This window comes from Stegostoma tigrinum, chromosome 7 (genome assembly GCF_030684315.1).
Source record: "Stegostoma tigrinum isolate sSteTig4 chromosome 7, sSteTig4.hap1, whole genome shotgun sequence".
NCBI lineage: Eukaryota > Metazoa > Chordata > Chondrichthyes > Orectolobiformes > Stegostomatidae > Stegostoma > Stegostoma tigrinum.
Genome location: NC_081360.1, coordinates 72,142,565 through 72,155,329, shown reverse-complemented (window position 1 = coordinate 72,155,329; position 12,765 = coordinate 72,142,565). Strand labels below are relative to the sequence as shown.

Genomic DNA, 12,765 nt, shown 5'->3' with positions numbered 1-12,765 from the left:
ATTGATTAAGGATAGTGAATATTGCTTTGTACTTGGTAAATCCTGTATTACTAACTTGAGTTTTTTGAAGAAGTGAGAGAGAAGATTGATGAAAGCAGAGCAGCCAACAAGGTTCCACATGGTAGACTGATTAGCAAGGTTAGATCATGTGGAATCCAGGCAGTGTTAGCTAATTGGATGCAAAATTGGCTTGTAAGTAGGAGACATAGGGTGGTGGTGGAGGGTTGTGTTTTCAGACTGGAGGCCTGAGACCAGCAGTGTGCTGCAATGATCAGGGCTGGGTCCACTGATGTCCGTCACTCGTATAAATGTTTTGGATGTGAATATAGGAGGCATGGTGAGTAAGTTTGCAGGTGACACCAAAATTGGAGGTGTAGTGGGCAGTGAAGGAGGTTATCTCAGGAGTACAGTGGGACCTTGATCAATTGGGATAATAGCATTTAATCTAGATAATGGAGAGGTGTTGCATTTTATTAAAGCAAATCAAGGCAGGACTGATACACTTAATAGTAGGGCCCTGGAGAGTGTTGCCATACAAAGAGACCCAAGGTTGCGCATGCATCGTTCTTTGAAAAAGTGAAGTTGCAGGTAAGTAAGGTGAAACCAGCGGCATTTGGTACCAGTGCCTTCGTCGGTCAATGTGCTGAGTACAAGAGGTGGGATAGCATGTTGCTGCAGTACAGGACATTAGTTGGGCTACTACTGGAATACTGTGTGCAACTCTAGCCTCCTTGCTAAGGGATGGTTGTTGTGAAACTTGATAGAGGTAAGAAAGGTTTTACACGGATATTGCCAAGGTTTTGGGGGGGGGGGGGGGGGGGGGGTGGTGTGGTGGTGGTGGTGTTTGAGATATAAGGAGAGGCCGAATAGGCTGGGGCTATATTCCCTAGAGCGGAGGCTGAGGGATGACCTTATAAAGGTTTAGAAGGTCATGAGGGGACTGGAGAGAGTGAACAGCCAAGGTCCTTTCCCTAGGATGGGGAGTCCAAAACCAGAGGCATAATTTTAAGTTGAGAGGGGAAAGATTTAAAAAGGGGGCCCAAAAGGCAACTTCTTCGCACAAAGGGTGGTGCATATATGGACTGAGTTGAAGTAGTAGTAGTGGAGGCAAGTACAATTACAATATTTAAAAGGCATCTGGATGGATACTTGAATAGGAAGGGTTTAGCTGGATATGGGCCAAATGGGACCAGATTTATTTAGAATACCTGGTTGGCATGGGTGGGTCGGACTGAAGGCTGTTTCTGTGCTGTATAACTTTATGATCTAAAAGCTCACCTCTCTAAGTGTTGGCTTGCCTTTGAAAAACTCTGTGTTCTTACTACTTTTCGGTGGATTAAATAGTGGATTCAAGAAAGCACAACCGTTAGCAATAGCTTCCAGAGGTGCTGGTCCTTCATATGGAAAGCCAAGGCCGACAAACAACTGTAAAAGGAAAAATACAAGTTATTTTAACACTAGCCATTCTTTACATAAAGGAAAAATTGTGTAATGAACTCCAATTTTTGAGAAAGGCATTATTTACAATACTATGCAAAAATGAAACCAAGTACAGATCAGATGTAACGTGCGCGCATGCACACACACACACACACACACACACACACAGGGGAAGGGGGCGGGCACGAGAGAGCGCGCTTTCAAATAGGCACTTGGGTAAAAAGATGACAACTCTACAAGCTCTAATAGAAAATATTAAAACATTTAAGCAGAGTGGGGCTAAAGTTGCAGTTAAAAACTCAAATGGTACAGAATATCAGAATATTACTTCAAAACTGGAGGGATTTTCTTTAACTTCCAGAAGAGAAAAATAAAGAAAGCAAAAGTAATTATGTTTGCATACTCAATAAATAATTTTATAGAAGGAAAAGCAAAGTTATTTATAATGACTCATCTATTCTTATTTCAGTGAAATTCCTCCAACCTTTCTTCAACTTATCCTTTCTATTTATAGTGACAATGCTCTTCACTAATTCTTGACATTCTCATACCTGGAGCTGCTACTTTAGTGGATCAAAATTGTGCTATGCATGGCCTGGATTTCTAGATCTCGTGAACTATTACAGGGAATGGAACCGATTTTGGGATTATAATTTATTTTTCTATGGCGTGTACTTAGTTGCAACACTGCTAAGATGCATGATGCTGATTTGAACTTACGATGCATGAACATTTGGATAATCTGCTGACATGCATCATCCTTCCTCAGGTACTCACCTAGTTTAAGGAAATTAATATTGGCTTCCTTATTGAACATCCTGTTGAACCCAGCAGGATAGGTGGACATGCAATCTCTATCACCCTCGATACTGAATAGTTAGTGAAGTACTCCTGTCCCCTGTAATAATTCTTAAAGACACTCCTACAACGAAAGATTCTTCTAGCAAAACTCCCATTTCACTCCTCCTCATGCAATCTTAGTAAGAGGACTAAAATATGTTGTAAACAAATATCTGTTAACATCAGGTGTCCCATTTTCTGCATTAAACTGAAAATTGACCTCTTCACTATTAGAAAGTCTTTCACATGAACACTGGTCTTGTAGGTTTTGCAAAAAGGGTATACAGTAATAAAAGTCAGTAGTTGCACCTTGCAGAAACAAATTCAAATATTTATCCTTTTGTCAACTTTCAAAATGTTAGTGATTAATAATGCCTTGTCTGAAAGAACTCCACGGAGGCCAGTATCTCATCAAGTCACCCTTCATTTACACGTGCATTGAACTTGTCACTGGCCCAGCTTCCTCAGAGCCAGGTGTGAGTGAGCAGAACCTCCGACATTCCTGTTTGTATCTGTCAGCCAGGGCTCCCTAATTTGGCTGTTCTCTGGTCCAATCAGTGAACTCATTCTATGGAAGTCAACCTGGCTGACCTCATCACAATCGTTACATCCATTTCCCTCTCAGTTTGGGGACAAAGGCCACTTCTTTTCCTTGCAGAGTTTCCCGGGGCTTTTTTGCTCTGGGTCCAGTTCCACCAACTCAGCCTTGGATACGGGTTGTGTGCACCAGACCACAGGCCGCCTCTTGTGCCCAAAGCATCTCGGAAGAAATTTATCCGATACTTCAGGTGGTAAAGACGTCGAGGCTGTGACACCGACTGTGTTCATTTCAGTTGCTAAGGTTTCTTTGATGCGAGATGGAAGGGGAGAACCCACGGATTCTGACAGCTTTCTGGCTACTCTGAGGGGCTGGGTATTTTTGGTCCTGGCCTGTTTGAGAGTTTGCAGCTTTCATGTAGTTGTTTAGGACCACCTCTGCCTACCCAAACTTTGTAAGCCAATGGCATCTGACATAATGTTGACCACATCTTTTACTGATGCAGGGCCATTTACGTGGTTATGGCACTATTTTTCATCCCCTGAAGTAAATTGTCCCTCTCGCTTAGACAAGATTTATATTATTAAAAGTAGGGTCTTGGATAATGTTTTCTTGGAGACACCTAGGGGCTCAGGTACATAATTCTTTAAAGTTTGCATCACATGTAGATAGGGTGGTTAAAAGGGACGTTTAGCATGCTTGCCTTCAATTCTCAGACTTTTGAGTCTAGGAGTTGGAACGTTAATGTCGAGGTTGTACAGAACGTTTGGGAGGCCTCTTCTGGAGTATTGTGCCCAGTTCCGTTCTCCCTGTTACAGGGAGGATATTATTAAACTGGAGGAGGTGGGGAAGAGATTTACTAGAATGTTGCTTGGAATGGAGGGTTTGAGCTACAAGTATAGGCTGGGACATTTTTCATTGTTATGTAGTTGATTGGAAGGTAACTTTATACAGGTTTATAAAATAATGAGGGGTATAGATAAGGTGAACAGCAAGTATCTTTTCCCAAGGATGAGGGATTTCAAGGCTAGGGGGAGGCATACTTTAAAAGGTGAGAGGAGAAAGATTAAAAAAAAAACTGAGGCATTTTACTTTCTGACAGAGTGGTTCATGCATGGAATAACTTAGAGGAAGTGATGGGTGTGGATACAGTTACAACGTTTAAAAGACATTTAAACAAGGACAGGAATAAGAAATATTTGGAGGAATACAGGCCAAGAAACAAACGAGAGGCAAAAGTAGACATTGGGGTGCTCCAAATTGATGCTGGAAGGCCAGTGATGGGAGATAAGGAAATAGCTGAAGAACTTAAGTGCTTTGGAAGACCTGAGTAGTATGCCAATAATTAGGGACAGTCAGGGGGCAGAGTTGAGTATGGTAAGCATTACAATACAGAAAGTGCCAGAAAAGCGAAAAGGTCTAAAAATTGATAAATCTCCTGGCCCCGATGGGCTACATCCTAGAGTTCTGAGGGAAGTGGCTGAGGAAACAGCAGAGGCTTTGGTTGTGGTCTTACAAAAGTCACTGGAGTCAGGGAAAGTCCCAGATGATTGGAAAATTGCTGTCATAACCCCCTTGTTTAAGAAAGTATCAAGGCAAAAGATGGAAAATTATAGGCCGATTAGCCTAACCTTGGCAGTTGGTAAAATTCTAGAATCCATTGTTAAGGATGAGATTTCTAAATTAATGGAAGTGCGGGGTCAGATTAGAACAAGTCAGCATGGATTTAGTAAGTGGAGGTCGTGCCTGACAAACCTGTTAGAATTCTTTGAAGAGGTAACAAGTATGTTAGACGCAGTGGATGTTATCTATCTAGACTTCCAAAAGGCCATTGATAACGTGCCTCACAGGAAGCTGCTGAGCAAGTTGAGGGCCCATGGTGTTTGAGGTGAGCTACTGGCTTGGATTGAGGATTGGCTGTCTGACAGAAGGCAGAGTTGGGATAAAAGGCTCTTTTTCACAATGGCAACCGGTGACGAATGGTGTCCCGCAGGGTTCAGTGTTGGAGCTGCAGCTGTTCGCCTTATACATTAATGATCTGGATGAAGGGACTGGGGGCATTCTGGCAAAGTTTGCCGATGATACAAAGATAGGTGGACAGGCAGGTAGTGCTGAGGTGGTGGGGAGGCTGCAGAAAGATTTAGACAGTTTAGGAGAGTGGTCCAGGAAATGGCTGAAATTCAACGTGAGCAAATGCGAGGTTCTGCACTTTGGAAAAAAAAAAAAAAAAAAGAGTACAGCATGGTCTATTTTCTAAACGGTGAGAAAATTCGTAAAGCAGAAGTACAAAGGGATCTGGGAGTGTTGGTCCAGGATTCTCTAAAGGTTAACTTGCAGGTAGAGTCTGTGATTAAGAAAGCGAATGTAATGTTGTCGTTTATCTCAAGAGGGTTGGAATATAGAACATAGAACATAGAACAGTACAGCACAGAACAGACCCTTCAGCCCACAATGTTGTGCCGACCATTGATCCTCATGTATGCACCCTCAAATTTCTGTGACCATATGCATGTCCAGCAGTCTCTTAAATGACCCCAATGACCTTGCTTCCACAACTGCTGCTGGCAACGCATTCCATGCTCTCACAACTCTCTGCGTAAAGAACCTGCCTCTGACATCCCCTCGATACTTTCCACCAACCAGCTTAAAACTATGACCCCTCGTGCTAGCCATTTCTGCCCTGGGAAATAGTCTCTGGCTATCAACTCTATCTATGCCTCTCATTATCTTGTATACCTCAATTAGGTCCCCTCTCCTCCTCCTTTTCTCCAATGAAAAGAGACCAAGCTCAGTCAACCTCTCTTCATAAGATAAGCCCTCCAGTCCAGGCAGCATCCTGGTAAACCTCCTCTGAACCCTCTCCAAAGCATCCACATCTTTCCTATAATAGGGCGCCCAGAACTGGACACAGTATTCCAAGTGCGGTCTAACCAAAGTTTTATAGAGCTGCAACAAGATCTCACGACTCTTAAACTCAATCCCCCTGTTAATGAAAGCCAAAACACCATATGCTTTCTTAACAACCCTGTCCACTTGGGTGGCCATTTTAAGGGATTTATGTATCTGCACACCAAGATCCCTCTGTTTCTCCACGCTGCCAAGAATCCTATCCTTAATCCTGTACTCAGCTTTCAAATTCGACCTTCCAAAATGCATCACCTCGCATTTATCCAGGTTGAACTCCATCTGCCACCTCTCAGCCCATCTCTGCATCCTGTCAATGTCCCGCTGCAGCCTACAACAGCCCTCTACACGGTCAACGACACCTCCGACCTTTGTGTCGTCTGCAAACTTGCTGACCCATCCTTCAATTCCCTCGTCCAAGTCATTAATAAAAATTACAAACAGTAGAGGCCCAAGGACAGAGCCCTGTGGAACTCCACTCACCACTGACTTCCAGGCAGAATATTTTCCTTCTACTACCACTCGCTGTCTTCTGTTGGCCAGCCAATTCTGTATCCAAGCAGCTAAGTTCCCCTGTATCCCATTCTTCCTGACCTTCTGAATGAGCCTACCATGGGGAACCTTATCAAATGCCTTACTGAAGTCCATATACACCACATCCACAGCTCGACCCTCATCAACCTTTCTCGTCACATCCTCAAAAAACTCGATAAGGTTTGTAAGGCATGACCTACCCCTCACAAAGCCGTGTTGACTGTATTTGATCAAGCCATGCTCTTCCAGATGGTCATAAATCTTATCCCTCAGAATCCTTTCTAACACCTTGCAGACGACAGACGTGAGACTTACCGGTCTATAATTGCCGGGGATTTCCCTATTTCCTTTCTGGAAGAGAGGAATTACATTTGCCTCTCTCCAGTCCTCAGGTACGACTCCAGTGGAGAGCGAGGATGCAAAGATCTTCGCAAGTGGCGAAGCAATTGCATTTCTCGCTTCCCAAAGCAGCCGAGGACAAATCTGATCCGGGCCTGGCGACTTGTCAATCTTAATGTTTGACAAAATTTTCAGCACATCAGCTTCGTCTATCTCTATCCATTCCAGCATGCACACCTGCTCTTCAAAGGTTTCATTCACTACAAAGTTCGTTTCTTTCGTAAAGACAGAAGCAAAAAACTCATTTAGGGCTTCCCCTCCCTCCTCAGGCTCCACACACAAGTTCCCTATGCTATCCCTGATCGGCCCTACTCTTTCTTTGACCATTCTCTTATTCCTCACGTAAGTGTAAAATGCCTTTGTGTTTTCCCGGATTCCTTCTGCCAAGCCTTTCTCGTGCCCCCTCCTGGCTCTCCTCAGACCATTTTTGAGCTCCTTCCTTGCCTGCATGTAATCCTCTCTAGCTGAACTTGACCCTAGCTTCCTCCACCTCATGTAAGCTACCTTCTTACTTTTCACTAGAAGCTCCACCGCTCTCGTCATCCAAGGTTCCTTAATCTTACCCCTTCTTGCCTGTCTCAGAGGGACATATTTACTCATCACTCCCAACAACTGTTCCTTAAACCGTCTCCACATGTCTATAGTTCCCTTACCATGGAACAACTGCTCCCAGTCCATGCTTCCTAACTCATGTCTAATCGCGTCATAGTTTCCTCTTCCCCAATTAAATATCCTCCCATTCTGCCTAATCCTCTCCTTCTCCATAGCTATGTAGAATGTGAGGCAGTTATGGTCACTATCACCAAAATGCTCTCCCACCACAAGATCTGATACCTGCCCCGGCTCGTTTCCGAGCACCAAGTCTAGAATGGCCTCTCCCCTCGTCGGCCTGTCAACGTACTGCGTTAGGAAACCCTCCTGAACACACCTTACAAAAACAGCTCCATTCAAATCTTCTGCTCGAAGGAGGTTCCAATCAATATTAGGAAAGTTAAAGTCACCCATTACAACAACCCTACTGCGTGCACACTTTTCCAAAATCTGTCGACCTATGCTTTCTTCAATCTCCCTGCTGCTATTGGGGGGCCTGTAGTAAACCCCTAACGAGGTGACTACTCCCTTGCTGTTCCTAATTTCCACCCATACTGACTCAGTAGGCAGATCTTCCTCGACAAAGGAAGCTTCTGTAGCTGTGATACCCTCTCTGATTAGTAGTGCTACACCCCCTCCTCTTTTTCCCCCCTCCCTATTCTTTTTAAAAGCAGTGACGTGCTTCTGAGACTTTATAAAGCTCTAGTTAGGCCCCATTTAGAATACTGTGTCCAATTTTGGGCCCCACACCTCAGGAAGGACATATTAGCCCTGGAGCGTGTCCAGCGGAGATTCACACGGATGATTCCTGGAATATAGATAATAAAATGTGAGGCTGGATGAACACAGCAGGCCAAGTAGCATCTCAGGAGCACAAAAGCTGACGTTTCGGGCGTAGACCCTTCATCAGAGATTCCTGGAATGGTAGCTTTAACGTACAATGAACAGCTGAGGATCCTGGGATTGTATTCATTAGAGTTTAGAAGGTTGAGGGGAGATCTAATAGAAACTTACAAGATAATGTATGGCTTGGAAAAGGTGGACGCTGGGAAGTTGTTTCCATTGGGTGAGGAGACTAGGACTTGTGGGCACAGCCTTAGAATTAGAGGGGGTAAATTTAAAACGGAAATGAGGAGACATTTCTTCAGCCAGAGAGTGGTGGGCTTGTGGAATTCATTGCCACTGAGTGCAGTGGAAGCCGGGACGTTAGATGCCTTCAAGGCAGAGATTGATAAATTCTTGATCTCACAAGGAATCAAGGGCTATGGAGAGAATGCAGGGAAGTGGGGTTGAAATGCCCATCAGCCATGATTTAAATGGCAGAGTGGACTCGATGGGCCAAATAGCCTTACTTCCACTCCTATGTCTTATGGTCTTAAGTGCAGGCAGGTGGGGCTAGTTTAGTTTGGGATTACAGTCGACATTGTCCATCCAGTCAATTTCACCTTCCCCAACAATCCCCCCACCCCACATCATGCCTGTGAAGACCACATTTACCCTTGTGTGGAGTCTTCTCCTCATTAGCAACTCTGATCATCATACCACCTCTCAATTATAGGATTAGCTCCATCAAACAAGAATTGGGATTGATTGGTATCGAATGTAGCTACAGACTGTTTCTTTAAGCCTGCCTTCAACATTTGGACTACTCTTTCAGATGTTTGTGATTTACTACCAGTACAAATTTACATACATAAAAAGGTATTGGTGGAATTTTTGCATGCCAAAGATGACCGGCAAACTTCCCTTCTCTAACTGGGCGTTTTTTTCAATCTGCATCAGCCAAAGTCCAAGAACCGTATGCTATTGGGTGTTCCCCTCCATTGGGCCATCTGACAGCCAACACTTGTCCAATACCATACGGGGAAGCATCGCACGTCAGTAACAGATCTCATTTGGGATTATAGTGTTCCAATACCTTAGATGATAGCTGCTTCTTCACTTCCCTAAAAGGCTACATCTTGGCTATGAGACCACTTCCAAGGCTGACCCTTTTTCAATAGCAGATGCAAGGCTGTCAGGATACAGGCCAGGTTATGTATGAACTTTCCATAATAATTTACTAGCCCAAGGGAAAACCTAAGCTGCTACAAACATGGGAGCCAGAGCACTTTGGATTGTTCTCACTTGATCTTCAAAATGTGCGTAACCTGGCCTTGTTGAATCTGTAGCCCAAGTAGGTCACTTCGGAAGAATGGACCACACATTTTTCCTTCAAAGGCATACATCCACCTTGACAAAATGTCTAAAGAACCATGTCCAAGTTCTCTCAGTGCGCTTTATTGGTCTCCCCTGCTTTTACCATGTCATCTAGACAACTGGTGACCTGCAGTAGACCTTGTAAAACATTCTCCATCATCTGCTGAAAAATGGCAGAAGCTGACTAAATGGCAGTCCAATACATTGGTACAAATGCTTTTGAGTATTAATTGTAGCATACATCAGGGGAACCTCATCTAACAAGAGGTTATAAAAAAAAGTTTTACAAAGAATTTTTTTGTTTAAAAACAAGATGAGGGACCAATACCGTAAACTTTTAACACTCTGCCTTGGTATGGAGCACTCATGCATCAAATGAGAAGTTTGTAATAGTCTGTTGAAAGTATGCATCTTAAAATTCAAATGTTTTTGCTGCAACATATATGGCTTATTAGAGCAATTGTCAAATTGTGGGCAGTTGTGTTATCCAGAGTCTGCACTGCAGCTACAGAAAGTTCACTTTAGAATCTGTATATGTGGTGAGCAAGACAGAGACCTTCAATTCATTTTTTAAAAAAATATTGCAAATCCAAGACTCAAAACCACAAGCATTTAAGTTGGTGCTCGTATAATTGCAAATCAAGCATTTTGATTAAAAGGAGGAAAGAAATCAAAGACATCACTGCTGCACTGAAGCAGATACAGTCAGTTTAAAAAAAGACTCCAAGAAGCGAACAGTGCAGAAGAAACTTGCCATGTGCTCCACCCTGAAAGAACACATTTTAAGTAGTCCTCTATATTGAAAGAAGCACTTTGAGCAAGGAGTGTAGACTCAAAAGCAAAAAAAAAGGGAGGCTCAGAATTGTTTCAGAAATAGTAGGAACTGCAGATGCTGGAGAATCTGAGATAACAAGCTGTAGAGCTGGATGAACACAGCAGGCCAAGCAGCAGAGGAGCAGGAAGGCTGACGTTTTGTTATCTCAGGCTCAGAAATTTCTAATTTTAAACAGCAAGAGGAAAATCAATGTTAAAGTTTTCATGCTATGTCATGCTATGGAGGCCCTCCCATTTTCTAAAAAAAAGCATGGTAGGAAATTTTGGTATCAACAAAACTGTATGATGAAAATACAGGGCAGGAACTCCTACACTCTGTGAAATGCCCATTATTTTATTCAAGTTAATAGAAGAGAAGCAGATATAGCCATCTCCAAATTCTTGATTTTGAGAGTGGGATTTGATTAATAAACTTTTACCCTCCTGAGAAATCTGGTACAGCTCAGAAAGCAGAGTTCCAAACCTTATGAAGAAACAGTAGGAATCCTACACAATGTTTTTTTTCACCAAAACGACTAGTGATTGCTGAAAGGCTCAGATTCAGCAAACGCAACCAGTAGCTCCCAGTTTGTTATAATGAAAGATGATAGCAGAATGTCATATCTTTGAAGGCAACTTAAAATGATGTTGTGAGAAACACAGACTGGTATATATTTTAATGATGTGAAGAAATTCAGAAGAGATTAAAGACACAAAGGAAACAGGACTTAAAGCAACCTCTGGAAACAGCAATTTCAATGGAACTAGCAACCAAGAAAGCTCAATATCAAAGCTCAAGAGTGCGGGCCCAAAAATAAAAAAAAACAAATGCCAGATACGGTTTTCTCTGCATTGCAGACACCAAACGTAGGCTGGATGACCGACTTGTGGAGCATCTCTGTTCAGTCCGGAAGCAGGACTGTGAATTTCCTGTTGTTGGCCTTTTCAATATTCACTGTGGTCTCCACCTGACCACTGTCTGCGCCTTGCTAAGGTTCCTCAATTCTTGATTTGGCATCTTATAGAAATCCATTTTGTATTCAATGATTTTGGATTAGAATAAATAGAATCCCTACTGTGTGAAAATAGGCCATTTAGCTCATTGAGCCTGCATTAGCCCACTAAAAAGCATCCTACACAGACCCAACCCACTAACTGACCTGTCACTCTGCATTTATCACGGCTAATAGAACAGAATAATTGTTTCCTGTCTGCAAGACAATAAATTAAGAGTACAAATAAACAGCTCATTTTCCAAGTAAGAGGCAGTGACCAGCGAGGTACTACAGGGATCAGTGCTTAAACTCCAGCTATTCTCAAAGTATATTAAATGATTCAGATGAGGGAGCTAAATAATATTGCCAAGATTGGTGGGCAGGTAACCTGCAAGGAGGATTCAAGAGATGCTTCTGTGTGATTTAGCCAGATTGAGTGTGGGCAAATGCAGAGCAGATGAAGTATAATATGGATAAATGAGAGGTTATCCACTTTGGTTGCAAAAGCTGGAAGGTGGATTATCTCAATGGCACTAGGCTAGGAAAGGAGGAGGTACACCCAAGTGTGGGGTGTCACTGTAAAACAGTTGCAGAAAGTAAGCATGCAGGTGTAGCAGGCAGTGAAAGAGGCAAATGGTATTGTTTCATCAGTGAGACAATTTGTCTCGCTGCAACTATACAGACCTTGGGTGAGATCACACCTGGAATACTGCATGCAGTTTTGGTCTTGTTATCTGAGGATGATGTTCTGGCCACAGAGTGCATCAAAAGTTTACCAGGCTATTTGCTTAGCATGTCTGCAATCTCATTATTGCTTTCCAACATTTTCTGCTTTTAAATATCTAGCATGTGAAATAGCTTTTTTTTTAAAACATAAAATAGGGGTTTTTTTTCCCCCCCTGAAAGAAATAGCAGTGGATGAATAATTTTGACAGGTTACCATGTGCAGAGTCTGTGTGGGTTTCAGTAAAACAGGAATGGAAATGAAAATCTGTACATGCCTACGGAAGTTGGAAATCCTGTGTATGGTTTTAATTTTATGTCATAATAGCATAGTGGCGTTTAACTTGGTTTGACATTGTTACAGATATCTAACTTGATATGACAGTTGAACAGCTTCATTACTTCACAGTATTTTTGACTTACCGCTTCATAGTAAGAACACCTACACATGAAAACAAAATCAGCTCAGACTGAGGCATTCCCTGCGGTTAATAGAACGTGTTTTCTCAAAGCAGTGCATTTAAAAAAAAAATTGCCATCAAGTCACAAATTAATATCTGAAACTCTATACAAATCAAGATGAACAAATTCATTTCCAAATTAGAAAAAAGCTATTTTATAAAACCAAACAGAAACTGAAAAAACAAAGGCAGTATCTTCCATCACTTGTAGACGTGGGTGTTTTGCCTTTACATCTACTAATCTACTCCTCTTTAAATAATTTTGTAAATTCCAAAATAATGATCACAGAACACAGAATATAGAAAAGTACAGCACAGTACAGGCCCT

At 42.5% G+C, this 12,765-nt stretch overlaps 1 protein-coding gene across 5 annotated transcripts in view; it reads right to left on the bottom strand.

The window, feature by feature from the left end:
* mgat5 (alpha-1,6-mannosylglycoprotein 6-beta-N-acetylglucosaminyltransferase) overlaps positions 1-12,765 on the bottom strand; it is a 246,044-nt gene that overhangs the window by 127,628 nt on the left and 105,651 nt on the right. For all 5 annotated transcript variants that reach the window (XM_048533823.2, XM_048533819.2, XM_048533822.2 and 2 more), the window contains exon 13: positions 1,279-1,425. In XM_048533823.2, coding sequence (XP_048389780.1) covers positions 1,279-1,425 — 147 coding nt within the window. The remainder of the gene's footprint in view (positions 1-1,278; positions 1,426-12,765) is intronic.